At 44.1% G+C, this 19,027-nt stretch overlaps 1 protein-coding gene across 1 annotated transcript in view; it reads left to right on the forward strand.

Moving 5' to 3' along the window:
• PARG (poly(ADP-ribose) glycohydrolase) overlaps positions 1-19,027 on the forward strand; it is a 69,357-nt gene that overhangs the window by 23,765 nt on the left and 26,565 nt on the right. The window contains exons 8-9 of the mRNA XM_081329783.1: positions 5,986-6,078; positions 9,243-9,400. Of these exons, the coding sequence (XP_081185909.1) occupies positions 5,986-6,078; positions 9,243-9,400 (251 nt within the window). The remainder of the gene's footprint in view (positions 1-5,985; positions 6,079-9,242; positions 9,401-19,027) is intronic.

Here is a 19,027-nt window from a genome sequence, read left to right on the forward strand (position 1 = left end):
ACTGCAACGTCCTCGGCAGTCACGCGATCCTGATTGGAGCACTTGGGCATCGGCGCACAATTCCAATGTCACAGCGTCCCGCAATCCTGCGATGGTGATTTGCAATCTTCCCAGCCGGCTTCTGACAAGCAACGTCAGTGGGGAAGCCAGCGGGAAGTCGGATGTCATTGTCACAGGGAAAGGCTCGCTTAATAAACCATGCTGATTTTCTCAGTGGGGGCAAACAAGGCTGCCGTTGCTAAGTGACAACAGGCAACATGCTTTACGACCCGTGTTGCTTAGCAGCAGATTTTTCAGCCCCATTTACTGTCGTTAAGCGAGGTTGACCTGTACTTTCCTAAAAGGAGCGAGTTTCAGATCTTTTCGGGATTAGATTTAAAGACCGTCCAGCATTTTCTGTCCCATTTGCTGATTTTACCTTACCTTCCACTTGCTCTTGGTGTTTTGGATACATGTATAATAGCATGAAGCCATTATGGCGTGAAATATTCATCCCATGAAGCCGGTAATTTATAAAGACAACCTTTCTCTCTGCCCCCCCCCCCCACTTTGCTGCGTGGTCTGAGTCTTTTAAAACTCCCCCTGCACCTACCTGCTCTTTCTTCCAAAACGTTTAAAAGCTCTCTTCACATTGCCACTGAATGTTTAACTTTCAGCATAACCAAAGGAAGGATATAGTTGTTGTTGTTATTATTATTAAGTTGGAAGGGACCTTGGAGGTCATCTAGTCCAACCCCCTGCTCAGGCAGGAAACCCTATATCAAAATGGCTGTCCAGTCTCTTCTTAAAAACTTCCAGTGTTGGAGCATTCACCACTTCTGAAGGCAGGTTGTTCCACTGGTTAATTGTTCTAACTGTCAGGAAGTTTCTCCTTAGTTCCAGGTTGCTTCTCTCCTTGACTAGTTTCCATCCGTTGCTTCATTATAATAATGAATAATAATGATTAATAATTATTAAAGTAAATGTAGGCTGTGCTAGCCCTGCTCACTTAGGTTTTGAACACGTTCTTCAAAACCTAAGTGAGCAGGGCTAGCACAGCCTACATTTACTTTAATAATTATTAATCATTATTATTTTATTTAATTTAAATTTAAATTTAATTTAATTTAAATTTAATTTTAAGGGTGAAACTGGGCTAAGCTCCCAGGGGCTATTTTGTTGAGTTAAACTTGATAAAATTCACCCAAATTGTGAGTGGCAAACAACACGGTGTAAACAAAGTACCTCTCCCGAGACGTAAGATTTATTTTAAAAATGAGAGGTTTTTTTTAAAAAAAAATGGGCTTGTCAGTTTTCTGGCGTCTGTTAAGAAAGGAGATAGATGCAAGTCTGCATTTTCTACCCTTTTGTGTCAAGTTACTTTCTCAAAAGTTGCATTATAACACAGTCAGGTTTTTGGTGTGGACAAACAGCACTCCCTAACCTTTTTAATTGCCAAACAACTTGTATAGATCACAAGAAATAATAACGAGCGTGTTTTATTTGCAATATTTTCTACATACACCCATTGTCAACGTTATAGTTTTTGCTGCTTTAATGATACACTCTCAGCCTTCAGAGCGGTTGAGGGAACGATGGCATAAATACATCAAGAAACAAAATTAGCTAAAGAATTGGGCTATAGATACTATTTATTTGTTTCTTTTATTAAATTTGCATGCTGCCCGATTCCCATTGATGAGGGATAGGTGAGCTGGGCGCTCATTATGTTACTAGTTAGCCAGTTCTTTTCAAATTGACTCTTACCAGGCCTACCAACCTGGTAAGATCTGTTCGTTCTTCAAAAGAAATTAGAGGTCCACAACAAACAATTTGCTTAAAAGATGGTTCGTTGCAAAGTGGTAGAACGTATTTTGGATTCTTTTTTTTTTTTAAAAAAAAAACAACATCATGGCGGGTCCATTTTCTAAAACGCCTCTAAGAAGACCATGGTTTGTTAGACCAATTCAAGCACGATTGAGAACGAGAGGTGAATCTCTTATCTCCAGACTCTTGCCAAGAAGTCCTCTTTGTTGGTCATGATGGATTCGACCAAGCCAGAAGACTTCGCTGGTTTTCAGAAATGACAGCAGCACAAAATAAGGAGAAGCGTAGCGGTGAAAGCATTGGGTTAGCAATTGGGGAACCTCACAGCCAAGTTGCTTAAGTGGCTTTGGAAAAATCCACTTAGAATACTGCATCCAGTTTGGGTCACCATATTCTAAAAAAGATGAGAAAGGCCGAGCACCAAAGAATTGAGGCCTTTGAACTACGGTGCTGGAGAAGACTCCTGCGAGTCCCTTGGACCGCAAGGCGTTCAAACTGGTCAGTCCTAGAGGACATCAACCCTGACTGCTCTTTAGAAGGCCAGATCCTGAAGCTAAAACTCAAATACTTTGGCCACCTAATGAGAAGGAAGGACTCACTGGAGAAGAGCCTAACTCTGGGAAAGATTGAGGGCAAGAGAAGAAGGGGACGACAGAGAATGAGGTGGCTGGATGGAGTCACTGAAGCAGTAGGCGTGAGCTTAAATGGACTCCAGAAGATGGTAGAGGACAGGAAGGCCTGGGGGAACGTTGTCCATGGGGTCGTGATGGGTCGGACACGACTTCGCAGCTAACAACAACATTATAAAAAAGATGTTGAGTGCAGAGAAGAGCCACGAGGATGATTAGAGGGCTGGGGGTTAAAACATATGAAACGCGGTTGCAGGAATCTTCTAATGAAAAGAAGGACTAAATGAGACATGATAGCAGCGTTCTGATCTGTGAGGGGCTTCCACAAAAAAGAGGGGGGGGTCGAACTTTTCTAAAGCTCCACAAGGCAAGACAAGAAGCGATGGAAACTGATCAAGGAGAGAACCAAGCTCGAACTGAGGAGAAATTTCCTGACAGTGAGAACGATTGACCAGTGGAACTACCTGCCTCCAGAAGTTGTGGATGCTCCATCACTGGAGGTTTTCCAGAAGCGACTGGAAAAGCCACTGGTCTGAAATGGTACAGGGTCTCCTGCTTGAGCAGGGGGCTGGACTAGAAGACCTCCAGTGCCCCTTCCCACTCGGTAATTCTGTTCTGTTCCGAATACCAAATTTCTGGGAAAACGGGGAGAAGGAACATTAACGCCTGTTTTATCTTTTGCTTGAAAGAAAGGCCAGAGGAAAAGGGAAGACAGGAACAATTAAACATAACTGTATCCTAGTTCAGTGAATTGAAACTTAAAGAGAAGAAAGATCATGGCATCTGGCCCTCTCAATTCCTGGCAAATAGATGGGGAAGAAATGGAGGTAGTGACAGATTTTATTTTCCCGGGCTCCAAGATCACTGCAGATGGGGACTGTAGCCAAGAAATTAAAAGACGCTTGCTCCTTGGGAGGAAAGCCATGGCAAATCTAGACAGCACACTAAAAAGCAGAGACATCACCCTGCCAACAAAAGTGCTTATAGTCGAGGCTATGGTCTTCCCAGTTGCAATGTATGGCTGTGAAAGTTGGACCATAAGAAAGGCTGAGCGCCAAAGAATTGAGGCCTTTGAACTATGGTGCTGGAGAAGACTCCTGAGAGTCCCTTGGACTGCAAGGCGATCAAACCGGTCAGTCCTAGAGGAGATCAACCCTGACTGCTCTTTAGAAGGCCAGATCCTGAAGTGGAAACTCAGATACTTTGGCCACCTAATGAGAAGGAAGGACTCACTGGAGAAGAACCTAATGCTGGGAAAGATTGAGGGCAAGAGAAGAAGGGGACGAGAGAGAACGAGGTAGCTGGATGGAGTCACTGAAGCAGGAGGCGTGAGCTTAAAAGGACTCCAGAAGATGGTAGAGGACAGGAAGGCCTGGAGGAATGTTGTCCATGGGGTCCCAATGGGTTGGACACGACTTCGCAGCTAACAACAACAAGTTCAGTGAAGTGACGTCTGGACACTTCTGGATTTTACCAACAAAAAGTGCATTTATTTCTGGGCTAATAAAAGAGCGTGCCAGTTTGTGCCGCTGTTTTGCCGCGCATCAAGGGACGAAACCCCAAGTTTTAGAAAGAATTGCTTGAAAAGGAACAGGGTAGCGGCAGGAGAGTTTGGCCTTTGGTGCTTCAGGTCTTATTTATTCTCCACATCAGGAAAAAGATAGAAGGGCTGACAGGTGTAACAAAGTCCAGTGTCAAAATCTGTCATCAGGTGAGGGGCAGTTTTAAGTGTCAGTTTTAAGAGACAGGGAGGCAGAGCCAGGCTAGGAACACGATCAAGATCTGCCAGTCTTCCGGATGCTGAAGGTCAAATGTCGCCTTTTGAATTAATGTTACATGCCGCTGGTTTGATGTCGCTTCCTAAGATCCAAGCCCAACCTTTGACATTTCGCACGCACCACAATTTGGAAATGCAGCGCCCGGGTGGGAGGGAAAGCGAAAACGGCAACGCTTGACAACACACACACCCCTTTAAAGCAGTTCATAAAAGCTCCTTCAAAATGTATATGGGTGCGATAGGTGACCGTTTAATTGAGAAGTGGGGAAAAAAACTCGGAAGTCTTTTGAACTGCTTTAGAAATTTTTCAAAATTTAGCCCATTCCCGAGGACGATTCACACAGGTGGCGGTGGGGGGCTTCATAATTCAGGGATCCCCTCGCAGGAATTTAAGGATCTGAATTTGATTACAGGTGGTCCTTGACTTAAGCCCACAGTTGAGCCCAAAGTTTGCGTTGCTAAGCAAGGCATTCGTTAAGTGAGTTTTGCCCCATTAGAGTTTTTTAAGCGAGTCACTGCAGACACGGTTGTTAAGTAAATCTGGCTTCCCCATTGACTTTGCTTGTCCCAACCCCAGCTGGCCTGTTTAAAATGTCGAAATGTAGGCCTAATCTCTGCATTCCAGTTGTCGTAGTCTTTCTTTTTCTCTTTGCCCTCTGTTTTAAACTATTTTAAAACAGTTTTTAGCAGTGTTTTTTTAAAATACTACTTTCACGCCCAACTGGCAATGTGCCGATTACCCAAATACGCAGATTTGAACAGTTCCAAATCTTAATTTCCATAAACGTTGTTGATACTATGCGGAGTTATTAAAGAGAGGAGAGACAGATACAAGTCTCTCATATAAGGAACGGCTGCTGGAATTGGATATGTCTAATTCAATGAAGAGAAGGACGACGGGGGGACATGATAGCAATCTTCCAATATCTCAGGGGCTGCCCCAAAGAAGAGGGAGTCAAGCTATTCTCCAAAGCACCTAAAGGCAGAACAAGAAGCAACGGATGGAAACTAGTCAAGGAGAGAAGCAACCTAGAACTAAGGAGAAACTTCCTGACAGTGAGAACAATTAACCAGTGGAACAACCTGCCTCCAGAAGTTGTGAATGCTCCAACATTGGAAGATTTTAAGAAGAGACTGGCCAGCCATTTGTCTGAAATGGTATAGGGTTTCCTGCGTGAGCAGGGGGTTGGACTAGATGACCTCCAAGGTCCCTTCCAACTTTATTATTGTTATTGTAACTGCTAATTTTACTGTAATTATGATGATGATGATGATGATGATGATGATGTAGTCCTCAAAGCATGACTAGAGTTGAGCCCAAGTTGCTGCTGCTTCCCCATTGCTTTTCCCTGCCAGAAGGCCGCAAAAAGGGATCACGTGACTGTGGGACACCAAAATTGTCATAAGATGAGTCAGTTGCAAGTGGGGTTGGACTAGATGACCTCCAAGGTCCCTTCCAACTTTACTATTATGATTATTTAACATCCTGGTATGATTGATGTGGATCGCTCGCCTAGAATCCTATGACTATCGCTGAGGTGTTGTATCTTACGGCTTATGATGATTGTGTTTTATGGTTATGGGAAATGACTTATCGCTGGTTGCTTGCATGCACGCCTGAGAGCTTCTGCACCGGAGACAAAAATTCCTTGTGTGTCCAATCCCCTTTGGCCGATAAAGAATCCTGCTCTCTTCTGTCCAAAACATGCTAAGCAGGGATCCTGGTTTGATTCACCCCTGAACCCTGACATCTCCTCCCTGTTTTTACTCCAGGTGCTGGAAGACGCAGAAGCCCAGCATCTCTTTCAGTCCATTTTGCCCGACATGGTGAAACTGGCGCTCTCTCTGCCAAGCATTTGCACCCAGGTGAGTGTCCCCCTGCCCCATCCAAAGGGTGTTAATCCGGAGCGGGTTTATTTGCTCTACAGGTAGTTCTCGACCTACAGCCGTAATGGAACCCGTTTATTAACGGTTACGCAGGTGGTCCTCGGCTTTGGGCCGCAATCGGGCCCGAAACTTCTCTTTTTGTCGAGTGAGTTTTGCCCCATTCTTACAGCCTTTCTTGCCACCCTTCTTAAGTGAACCGCAGCTGCCAGGTTAGTATCACGGTTTGCTTTTTCAGAAGGTGAGAAAAGGGGGCGGGGTGTCCCTCTGACCCCAGGGCCCCCCGCGACCGTCGTAAATCTGTGTCAGCTGCCGAGCCTCTGAATTTCGATCACGTGGCCACCAGGATACCGCAGTGGTTTTTGCAAGCGTGAACAATGGTCGTACGTCCCTGTTTTTCAGAGCCGTTGTTAACTTGGAATGGTCACTAAATGAAATGTTATACGTTCGAGGACCACCTGTACTGTACGTGGTTGTAAAACAGGCCTATCGTGTGACCAACGTTTTTCCCCCCCATTTTTTTTTGCAGCAGTCTTGCTTTGTCTGCACGCACCATCAAGTGGCTTTTGTTATACTAATACAACTCCTGTCCCCCCTGTAGGTGCTTGTTTGGCATCCCTTTTTTTTCCAGAGGGGAAAAGGACCTTTTTCAGCAGAAGGTGGAAAATTCAGAGGTCCTGTGTTTTTTTGCCCCCCCCCCCCCAGTATGATTCTTGGAGGTAACCAGCAGTTTTTGGTTGTGGTTGTTGTTGTTAGTTGCGAAGTCGTGTCCGACCCATCGCGACCCTATGGACAACGTTCCTCCAGGCCTTCCTGTCCTCTACCACCTTCTGGAGTCCATCTAAGCTCACGCCTATTGCTTCAGTGACTCCATCCAGCCACCTCATTCCCTGTCGTCCCCTTCTTCTATTGCCCTCGATCTTTCCCAGCATTAGGCTCTTCTCCAGTGAGTCCTTCCTTCTCATTAGGTGGCCAAAGTATTTGAGTTTTAGCTTCAGGATCTGGCCTTCTAAAGAGCAGTCAGGGTGGATCTCCTCTAGGACTGACCGGTTTGATCGCCTTGCAGTCCAAGGGACTCATAGGAGTCTTCTCCAGCACCAGAGTTCAAAGGCTTCAATTCTTTGGCGCTCAGCCTTTCTTATGGTCCAGCTTTCACTGCCATACATTGCAACTGGGAAGACCATAGCCTTGACTATACACACTTTTGTTGATAGGGTAATGTTTCTGCTTTTTAGTGTGCTGTCTAGATTTGTCATGGCTTTCCTCTCGAGGAGCAAGCGTCTTTTAATTTCTTGGCTACAGTTCCCATCTGCAGTGATCTTGGAGCCCAGGAAAATAAAATCTGTCACTACCTCCATTTCTTCCCCATCTATTTGCCAGGAATTGAGAGGGCCAGATGCCATGATCTTGGTTTTCTTAATGTTGAGTTTCAACCCAGGTTTTGCACTCTCCTTCTTCACCCGCAACAAGAGGCTCTTTAGTTCTTCTTCACTTTCTGCCATTAGAGTTTTTGGTTAAAACTCTTTAATTCTAGGCTGCTACGAATCAGCAGCCTAGAACTAAGAGTTTTAACCCGAAGCTGCTGGTTGCCTCTAATAATCGTACTGGGGGGAAAAAATAAAACACAGGACCTCTGAATTTATGATTGCAAAGAACCACAGGAAGCGAACGGTCCTTTCTCTTGAATTGAGAGAAGAGAATTTTTGACTAAGGGTACCATCCCGTTTTGAAAATCTGCATTATCTTCCCGAATTCTGCCACAACTAACAAGTTACTTCTGCTTTGCACTTTTTTTTAATTGAAAAGTTTTACAGTACATTTTTGAATACAAAACCCCTCCCCTCCCCTTTGCACTTTTTAAAGCAATTGCTTCTTCAGGAGATGCGCAGAACCGGGTTCCGATGATCCCCTCTTTGTGGGCTGCTGACCGCATGTTCTCTTGACGTTAAACTCATTTGTAAAACAACCAGACAGTAAATGAGGCTTGAGTGGAAACTTCTTGGCTTGCCTTTTCTTTTTTTTCTTTTTTTTCCCTTTCTTGAACCGTAATTTTCTTTTTTTTCCATTTAAAAGCAAGGCAATCAAAGGAATGCGTCAGTCCTTCTAAGGTGGTTGTGGTTTTTTTTTTTGGTGTCTCATCATGGCGCCTTGTCTCACAGCTGTTACGGTGTGATTGCCTGTGATTGTCCTTTTCTAAACCGCATGAGAGTCAAACTGCTAAGGACAATTAAACGCAACCCCTTCCTGCTTTTTTTTCTTTTCTTTTGTTTTTCTTCCTGGCTTCTTCACGTTCCACCTGTTCCCCCCCTTTCTGAAGGTCTTCCAAGACCCTGATGTTTTGTTTGCCTCTCCTTGTTTTTATTGATTGAAGGCTGCAGTTTGCCAAACAAGACTCTTGTCCCAATCAACTTGGATAAACAACTCTTGACTCGGGTGGTGATGCTGATTTAAGGAGATACCAGCACCTCTTTAAAATTAGCAAATGTAATTTTTGTTCTAGCAGCTTCTCGTCGCCGGGTGATGCTTTTGTGTTCGGAATTTATAAAGTGATTATCTATGCCCATCTTGTTCTCCCAGAGGTGCTTTTCAAAAGACAAACTGGACTTTCTCGGGGTTTGGTGGAGCAGTGGGCTAATGCTTCCTTAAGTAACACCAGCTGCCTGCAATTAGTGCAGGTTCGAGTCCCACCAGGCTCAAGGTTGACTCAGCCTTCCATCCTTCCGAGGTAGGTAAAATGAGGACCCAGATTGTTGGGGGCAATTAAGCTGACTTTGTAATAATGCCGCCTGGGGTGTGTGTGAAAGCCCTAATAAGCAGGCACATACACTGAATGAAGGCTACTGCTAAGCTTGTAAGCCGCCCTGAGTCTTCGGAGAAGGGCGGAATATAAATGGAATTAAAATAAATAAATAAATAAAAGTTTCTGCCCACCACCCCACCCCTTTAAAATGTTTTGCTCCTCATCCAAGAAGCTTCAGAAATTTCTCGGTTGAGAAAGAAGCAAAATATTTTCAAGGGGGAAAAAAATAATAATCAAGGAAGTCCAGTTGCCTTTTTGGAAAAAAAGCAATCTTTGGGACAACCGTGACTTGGGACGATGGAGAATCTCCATAGACCCTGTCTTTTCTTTTTGTTTTGCTTTTTAGCCAATACCTCTTCTAAAGCAAAAAATGAACCACTCCATCACAATGTCACAGGAGCAGATGGCCAGTTTGCTAGCCAACGCCTTCTTCTGCACTTTCCCTCGGCGCAACGCAAAGATGAAGTCGGAATATTCAAGCTATCCGGACATTAACTTCAACAGGTAGAATGCCAGCCCTGTCTGAAAATACTCCAGTTTCCTCTGCCTGCAATTCTCCGCATGGTACCTCATGACTTCCTCCGGTTACAAGTGGTCCTCGACTTACGAGCATTCACTTAGTGACTGTTCAAAATTACAATGGAAAAAAGTTGAGTTAAGACGGTTTTTCACACTCACGACCGTTCCAGCGTTGCCGTGGCCGCCTGATCAAAATTCAGAGGCTTGGCAACTGGCATGTACTTACGCCAGTTGTTGTGCGATGTTCTGGGCTCATGTGATCGGCTTTTGGAATCTTCTGACAATAGGAAAGCTCGATTCACTTAACAGCCATGTTACTAACATAACTGTGAGGGGGGGAAGGTAGTAAAATGGGGCAAAATGGACGGCCATCTTGCTTAGCAACAGAAATGTTGGCTTCAGTTGTGGTCGTAAGTCGAGGACTACCTGTATTCTCCAGGGTATCTGATTGTACACGAAGTCATTTTACTGAAGTTCAGGAAGTAGGAGACATTAGATGGTCTTTTTCCATTAGAACCTCCATTTATTTGGTCCTGATGTTGCCCTCGTGAGGTAAATAAAGATACGTAAATATATCGCTGAGGACTGAATGACAGTTTACTAAAAAAAAAAAAACCCGACAGATCTTATATGTACATTTTTATTATACTCTAAGTAGGAGACATTAGATGGTCTTTTTCCATTAGAACCTCCATTTATTTGGTCCTGATGTTGCCCTCGTGAGGTAAATAAAGATACGTAAATATATCGCTGAGGACTGAATGACAGTTTACTAAAAAAAAACCCCGACAGATATTATATGTACATTTTTATTATACTCTGTCCTGTTATAGATTGTATTTTAGTTTTTTGCTATTTCTTTCTGCAACACAAGATAATACCAATAGTAGTGTTGTAGCTAGGGAAGTTGAATCATGTCCACTTTTGTTCTTAAATGTATATTTAATAAAATTTTCAACAACAACAAAAAAAGAAGCTTCTTCACCTTGACTGAGTCAGCATTCAGTCAGAACTGAAGAAGCTTCTTGGATGAGAAGAGAAACGTCTTCAAAAAAAAAACCACACAAAAACCCCGAGGAAGTCCAGTTGCCTCTTGAAAAAGCCCTTTTGGGACAACCACAACCTGGATGCCTGAGAATCTCCACGGACATTTAACGTACACTTGCTTGGGCAGCTTAAACCCGACCATGCGTCTTTGTGTTTTACTTGAGGCCAACACAGCTGTTGTCAAAACAAACATTTTAAATCTGTGGTGTAAGAGTCGTTTTAGGCAATAAAAGGGCAACCTGGATGCGTACGTAGCCAGCGAAAAGCTAGGTGTCCGATGACTTGAAGCCTGTCATCTGTTTTTGTCAAAACCTGCCACGAAAGGTTAAAAATATTATGTGTTTATTTTTCTTAAGCCTCAGATTCCCTGCTTCTGTCCCCTTATGTGCCGTTGACAGCAACTGATTGGAAGGGGTTTTTTTGTTTTAAAGTTCTTAACCATGCTGAATTTTATATAGTGGAACCTAGATTATTATTTTTTTTATTGCAAAGTTTTACAGTACATTTTAAGTATACTCCATCCTTCCCCCACATCCCCCCCTCTCCCCCCCCAACTTCCCAGAGCTGAAAGCAGTGCATTACCTCTAACAAGCTTAAACTAAAATATGCTAACCAACTAGGAATACACTTTAAATCCTGTCGCACTTTAACTCCCCTTAGACAGAGGTAAATAATAATAATACATCTTATAATTCTAATATTCATTCATATGCTAGATGAAATGTTTTAGTCCCATATTTATTCTGAATATAATCGATCCATCTTCTCCAGTCCGAAATATATCTCTGTTGCGATTGTTCTTTCGGATATGCTGAAATTTTTGCCATTTCTGCCAAGTTTGAAACTTTTAAAGTCCACTCTTCTATAGTAGGCAGTTCCTCCTTCTTCCAATATTGCGAAACCAAAAGTCTTGCTGCCGTTATTAAATTCAACATCAACTTAGTTTCTGTAACAGTACAATCAGTAATAATACCCAGTAAGAATAACTGTGGAGTAAACCTTATCTTTTTCTTAAATATCTTCTGCATATTCCACCAAATTTTAATCCAAAAAACTTTAACTTTTTTACAAGTCCACTACATGTGGTAATAGGTTGCATCCTCACAACCACACCTCCAACATTTAGGCTGATAATTTGGATACATACATGCTAATTTTTTAGCATCTAAGTGCCATCTATAAAACATTTTATAAAAATTCTCTCTTAAATTTTGAGCCTGAGTAAATTTTACATTTCTGACCCAAATTTTTCCCCAAACATTCATCGTTATTGGCTCTTGAATATTCTGGGCCCATTTTATCATACAATCTTTGACAAGTTCCGTTTCTGAATCTATTTCTATCAATGCATTATATATACTTCTTATATGTGCTTGACTTTGATCTCTAATGTGTTTTACCAAATTTTCATCTGTTGTTGTAATGCCAACTTTCTGATCATCTTTCCATCTAGCTTGTATCTGACCATACTGAAACCAAGTTTGTACTATTTTCCCTTCTTTTAACCTAGATTATTTTGACTTCATTTACTGTGGAGCTTCTAGATAGCCACACAGGGGTTTCAGAGATGTGTTAAGGATTTGCGATTCTTCGTAATTTAATCTGAGATCAAGAGTCCCACAGCATCTTAAACTAAGGGACGCGTTCAGAGTCTTGAGTGGGCTACTAAAATTTCTACCATCTACGAGGCTTGCGCATTCTCAAAACAACAATCCCAAAATGCCCAACGCAAATTGGTGTTGCTTGGTGTGCAAGGGGATATTAGCCCCTAGGACGCACAACGGATATTTCCGAGAAGCTAAGATGGTCGATGCTCAGAAGATGTACCTGCAAAATAGACCAAAAAGCACATGAGGTAGAATTGTGCCACATAACGCAACACACAAGACGAATCCAAGCACAGTGCAGCCGGTACAGAACCAACAAAGCCAACTAACCGATCAGCTAATTGCACCCAAACACTTGGTTCCCTGGTGGCCCCCGACTCAGATTTCTTCCATCTTAACTCCTCTTTTCTAGATGGTTGTGTGTTCTCACAAAGATGCATTTTGAGGGGTTCACTGGCTGATATAACTGGGGCCATCTCGGGCCGGAAGCATTATTGGAGATAGGACGCTGGAAGTCCTTCATTTCGCCCACAGTTATATTGCCTTTAAAAGAAACTTGAAAATGCAAGGAAGAAGACAAGGAGAGGACATGTTGGGGACCCCAGTTTTTGATGACTCCTCCCCAAACATTTGTTAGGAGGTATACCCAATGACATATGATAAGACTTTTAGTGTCAAAGGTAATTTAATTTTCATGCCTTGGTTTGGCATTTCTCTTTGATTTCTCCTTGCAGTAGATGTCCCATACCCTTCCTTCCTTCCTTCCTTCCTTCCTTCCTTCCTTCCTTCCTTCCTTCCTTCCTTCCTTCCTTCCTTCCTTCCTTCCTTTCTTCTCCTCCCTTTCTCCCTGCCTTCCTTCCTTCCTCTTCCCCTTCCTTCCTTCCTTCCTTCTTTTTTCTCCTCCCTCTCTCCCTGCCTTTTTTCCTTCCTATTCCCCTTCCTTCCTTCCTTCCTTCCTTCCTTCCTTCCTTCCTTCCTTCCTTCTCCTCCCTCTCTCCCTGCCTTTCTTCCTTCCTCTTCCCCTTTCTTCCTTCCTTCCTTCCTCCCTTCCTTCCTTTTCCTCCCTCTCTCCCTGCCTTTCTTCCTTCCTCTTCCCCTTCCTTCCTTCCTTTTCCTCCCTCTCCCTGCCTTTCTTCCTTCCTCTTCCCCTTCCTTCCTTCCTTCTCCTCCCTCTCTCCCTGCCTTCCTTCCTCTTCCCCTTCCTTCCTTCCTTCTCCTCCCTCTCTCCCTGCCTTTCTTCCTTCCTCTTCCCCTTCCTTCCTTCCTTCTCCTCCCTCTCTCCCTGCCTTTCTTCCTTCCTCTTCCCCTTTCTTCCTTCCTTCCTCCCTTCCTTCCTTTTCCTCCCTCTCTCCCTGCCTTTCTTCCTTCCTCTTCCCCTTCCTTCCTTCCTTTTCCTCCCTCTCTCCCTGCCTTTCTTCCTTCCTCTTCCCCTTCCTTCCTTCCTTCTCCTCCCTCTCTCCCTGCCTTTCTTCCTTCCTCTTCCCCTTTCTTCCTTCCTTCCTTCCTCCCTTCCTTCCTTTTCCTCCCTCTCTCCCTGCCTTCCTTCCTCTTCCCCTTCCTTCCTTCTCCTCCCTCTCTCCCTCTCTCCCTTCCTTCCTTCTCCTCCCTCTCTCCCTTCCTTCCTTCTCCTTCCTCTCTCCCTTCCTTCCTTCCTTCCTTCCTTCCTCCTTCCTTCCTTCCTTCTCCTCCCTCCCTCCCTCCCTTCCTTCCTTCTCCTCCCTCCCTCCCTCCCTTCCTTCTCCTCCCTCCCTCCCTTCCTTCCTTCCTTCCTTCCTTCCTTCCTTCCTTCCTTCCTTCCTTCCTTCCTTCCTTCCTTCCTTCCTTCCCATCACTCACTGCTCATAAAGAATGAAATCTTTTATCTTTCTAAGAAGATTCCTTGCTCCATGTAATCTCAGAGCCACTGGCTTCTCATTGCCATACAGAACATTGATGTCCATATTTGAGAAGCTCTTCTTTTTTTCTCAAGAGGGACAGTTCTAAATAAAAAAAAAATATTACGCAGGGATGAATCTTAGATTGTAGCATGTTCTTTTGGTTAAAGCTAGAAGACAAAGCGGTGGTGAGTTCTGTCCTCTCTCTTTGAAAGAAAGAAAGAAAGCTTATGAACTTAAAAAAAAAAGAAATCGAGACAAGGGTAAAGTATGCTAGTTAAGATACATGTAACTGCATGAAATAGTCTTAAGCAAGGAAATGATTCTGCTGCATATTATGTTTATCCAGGGGAGTGGAAATCTGATTTTCAGAGTAATGCAATTGTCTTTTACCATAAGCATCAGTTGGATAACTTTAATGACCATCAATTTTTTTCATCTATTTTGAGCTAATCCACTTAGGGAATAAGAGGCCCATATTATATGTATGAAAACTGGCCCTGGTAGCCTCCCGCACGTGAGTTCGTTCCCAACACCTGAATATTTTCTGGAAGTTGGTTGTTTTTTTAAAAAAAAAAACAACCCAGCTTGTTTATGAATTGTACGTATTATTTCCCCAGGGAAAAATTGGGATTCAAATAGGTCAGGGGTAGGCAACCTCGGCTCTTTTATGACTCGTGGACTTCAACTCCCAGAATTCCTGATCCGGCATGGCTCAGCTTGGAAACCTCTCCTTTTCTCCTCAGCATAGCTGACTCAGGAATTCTGGGAGTTGAAGTCCACGAGTCCTAAAAGAGCCGAGGTTGCCTACCCCTGAAATAGGCCAACGACCGGGTCTCTACGTGGATGCCGCTTCCGGAAGTCCATTCTTGGGCCCGGGCAACAAAACATTAGCTGCCGGTTCTGCCGAAATGGCATGAAGCGGCTGAATCCCACCCCCTCCCGGTTCTGGGGCGGGGGGGGGGGGAATTGAAATAGACCCAATATTCGTTTTTCAGACCAAACCTAAGACTAATTTAAGATGGCCCAGTGTGGACTTTGTTCGATTCGCAGCTTAATTGCATTGGCATGCCTATAATGCCTTGGTGGAGCAGTGGGCTAATGCCTCCTTAAGTAACACCAGCTGCCTGCCATTAGTGCAGGTTCGAGTCCCACCAGGCTCAAGGTTGACTCAGCCTTCCATCCTCCCGAGGTAGGTAAAATGAGGACCCAGATTGTTGGGGGCAATTAAGCTGACTTTGTAATAATGCCGCTTGGGGTGTGTGTGTGAAAGCCCTAATAAGCAGGCATATACACAGAATGAAGGCTACTGCTAAGCTTGTAAGCCGCCCTGAGTCTTCGGAGAAGGGCGGGATATAAATGGAATTAAAATAAATAAAATAAAAAATAAATAAGCAGGATTGAGTCGAGAGGCTCCGTTCGATCGCTTAACTGAAATCAATCGGGCTTTAAAACCTTTTCGATTTCGCCCTCTTTTGTGCTTCTCCTGCCAAGGTCCGCTAAGCTCTAAATAAGAGACTTAACAACCAACAGGCCTACAAAGAAAGGCAGCACCGACTGAGGCCCATCCCGGGAGGTTTGGCCTTGGGTGGAAGCACCGGGCACTCCTCCGGGACGTTGGATCAAAGTCGTCCGGTTAGAAATTAATAGAACACTTTGGGGTGAAATACAGCAATGTACGTGAAGACCTTGACTTAACTACTCGTTTTCAAATTGAAAACCCCCCTCTCTTTTTCCCTTCCTTCTTTCCCTCCTTCCTCCCTCCCTCCCTCCCTTTATTCCTTCCTTCCTTCTTTCCTTCCTTCTTTCCCTCCCTCTTTCCTTCCTTTCTTCTTTCCCTCCTTCTTTCCTTCCATTCTCTTTTCCCTCCTCCCTCCCTCCTTCTTTCCTTCCTTTCTTCTTTCCCTCCTTTCCCTCTCTCATTCTTTCCTCCCTCTCTCCTTTCCTTCATTTCTTCTTTCCCTCCCTCCTTTCCTTCCTTGATCTTTTCCCTCCTTATTTCCTCCCTCCCTCTTTCCTTTCCTTCCTTCCTTCTTTCCTTCCTTTCCTCCTTTTCTTCTTTCCGTCCCTCCTTCTTTCCTTTCTTAATTCTTTCCCTCCCTCCTTCTTTCCTTTCTTTCTTCTTTCCCTCTCCCTCCTTCTTTCCTTCCATTCTCTTTTCTCTCCTCCCTCCCTCCTTCTTTCCTTCCTTCCTTCTTTCTCTCCTTTCGTTCCTTCTTTCCCTCCTTCTTTCCTTCCTTTCTTCTTTCCCTCCCTCCCTCTTTCTTTCCTTCCTTTCTTCTTTCCCTCCTTCTTTCCTTCCTTTCTTCTTTCCCTCCCTCCCTCCTTCTTCCCTTCCTTTCTTCTTTCCCTCCCTCCCTCCTTCTTTCCTTCCTCCCTCTTTCCCTCCTTGCTTCCTCCCTCCCTCCTTCTTTCCTTCCTTCCTTTTTTCCCTCCTTGCTTCCTCCCTCCCTCTCTCCTTTCCTTCCTTTCTTCTTTCCCTCCCTCCCTCCTTCTTTCCTTCCTTCCTTCTTTCCCTCCCTCCTTCTTTCCCTCCATTCTCTTTTCTCTCCTTCCCTCCCTCCTTCTTTCCTTCCTTTCTTCTTTCCCTCCCTCCCTCCTTCTTTCCTTCCTTTCTTCTTTCCCTCCCTCCCTCCTTCTTTCCTTCCTTCCTTCTTTCCCTCCCTCCTTCTTTCCCTCCATTCTCTTTTCTCTCCTTCTTCCCTCCCTCCTTCTTTCCTTCCTTTCTTCTTTCCCTCCCTCCTTCTTTCCTTCCTTCCTTCTTTCCCTCCCTCCTTCTTTCCCTCCATTCTCTTTTCTCTCCTTCTTCCCTCCCTCCTTCTTTCCTTCCTTGCTTCCTCCCTCAATTTCTTTTTTTCTTCTATTTCCAAAAGTTTGAATGTTTTCCACTTTCTAGCGGGGGGGGGGGGAAAGAGCCAGGGAAAGTAATATTTGTTGGATAGATGATGCTGTAGAGGATAAGGAAGGTGTGATTTTGTCACAAGTGCAAAAAAATAATAATAATAATTCACCTTTAGATCAAGTACCGGTAGTTGGGTTTTTTTTTTATTTGGGTAGAGTTGATGTTACACTTGATATTTGGTTGGCTGCAATAAATATGGAAAGATATTGCCTGTGAGGTTAAATGGTTGAAATGTGTTCTTTTACTCACAAGCCAGGGGAATCCTAAACCCTCTAAGCTATTTTCTATGCAAATAGAGAAAATGAAACTCATTTGCTTAATTAAAAGACTCACAGCCATAACCAAGAATTTGTTTTCCACAGTGCTTTGTGTTTGACGTGGTTTGAAGGTGCGTGGTGACTTTCTCATCAGAAAACTTAAATCTAACTTGAGGAAAATTCTCTTTTTCTAGAACTTGGAGGGGGGGGGGAAAGCAAAATATGCAAACATTCTTTATACGCTCAGCTGACTAAAGTATCCAATTCTCAGTAAGATACGAAAGATGCTAAACCTTTTGAGAAAATGAAAAAGGAGTACAATGGTGTAGCGGCAAGACAAAATAGATTTTTGACGTTACCGATGTGGGCACCTTTTTAATAAATTTAATACATGAAAAAAAGGCAAACTGGAAAACAAAACGTTTACATTGAATATGAGCTTTTCAATCCTCTGTTAACCTTTTGAAGGGAAGAGTTCTGTTTTCCTTAAATACTACTGTATGGTCCATTTTTCTCTAAAAGGGACTGAATAATCTATTGCGGGGGTCCCCAACCCCAGGTCCATGGACCGGTACCGGGCCGCAGCATGCCAGAAACCGGTCCACACAAACAAGCAAAGCCCCATCCGCGGGATGCAGGCAGCACACAAAACCACACACACCCTGGTCTGCGGAAAAACCTCTCTCCAAGGAACCGGTCCCTGGTGCCCAAAAGGTTAAAGGTAAAGGTTCCCCCGCACATGCGTGCTAGTCGTTTCCGACTCTAGGGGCCGGTGCTCATCTCCGTTTCAAAGCCGAAGAGCCAGCGCTTGTCCGAGGACGTCTCCGTGGTCATGTGGCCGGCATGACTAGACGCCAAAGGCGCACGGAACGCCGTTACCTTCCCACCGTAGTGGTCCCTGTTTTTCTACTTGCATTTTTTACGTGCTTTCGAACTGCTAGGTTGGCAGAAGCTGGGACGAGTAACAGGCGCTCACTCTGCTACGCGGCACTCGGGATTCGACCCGCCAAGCTGCCGACCTTCTGATCGACAAGCTCAGCGTCCTAACCCACTGAGCCACCGCGTCCCTTTGTCCAAAAAGTTGGGGGCCTCCAAATCTATTGCAAGTATGAAAACTGCTACAAATAAAAGTATATGACAAGGAGCAACCTGTGGCAACCGGAATGAGTTAAAAAAACAGAAAAGCACTTTTAATTTTAAATTCTTGAAGGAAAGGTGCAACATTGAAACGCCGTAAAGATATCCCAAGCCGCCACCTCCATTCACGAGCAGCTGTTGTGGACATCCAATGGGTCATCAGATACTTCTAAATAGTGGATCAGGATATAATCCTGTTCTTGGACTGGATCTCTCCAGGTTTGCTAGGAAAGCGAAAATGTCGATCATTTGTATCCCTTGACGGGTTGCCCTGTTAGCAGCAAAAACCCGATAATGCTCAAATTACATTATTGGTCGAATCGCAGACACCGAATAACAGAGGCAAATACTACCAGATCAAAATGACGAGCTCTCCCATTTACTTCTATTGCTTTATAATTAGGTCAACGTCTACGAAAAGCCTGCCAGAATGTTCCATTAGCAAATTGATTATCTGAAGCCTGATCGACAAACTGCCTTCATGTTCCTCCTCCAGATCTTTGAGATGAGTTAAATAAAAATGTAAGGAGCAAGATGAAGTGCCACCTAAGACCAAAGTCTCGTAGCATCAGGAATTCTTTCACAGTTCCACTGTTAGCAACATTTGGGCGCTGTAGAAAACATCTGGGCCATTTAAGACTAAGAACAATCTACAAAAACATGTGTGATGCACCACTACCTTCAACTGACTGGTGCTTGTCTTCTTACTTCAGGCCACGTTTGTTGCTGTTCTAGCCATAAACAAAAGAGCAAGCTGTAGCATCCTCTGTGTAACCTGTGTAACCTCA

Source organism: Vipera berus (assembly GCF_964194415.1).
Source record: "Vipera berus genome assembly, chromosome: 5".
Lineage (NCBI taxonomy): Eukaryota > Metazoa > Chordata > Lepidosauria > Squamata > Viperidae > Vipera > Vipera berus.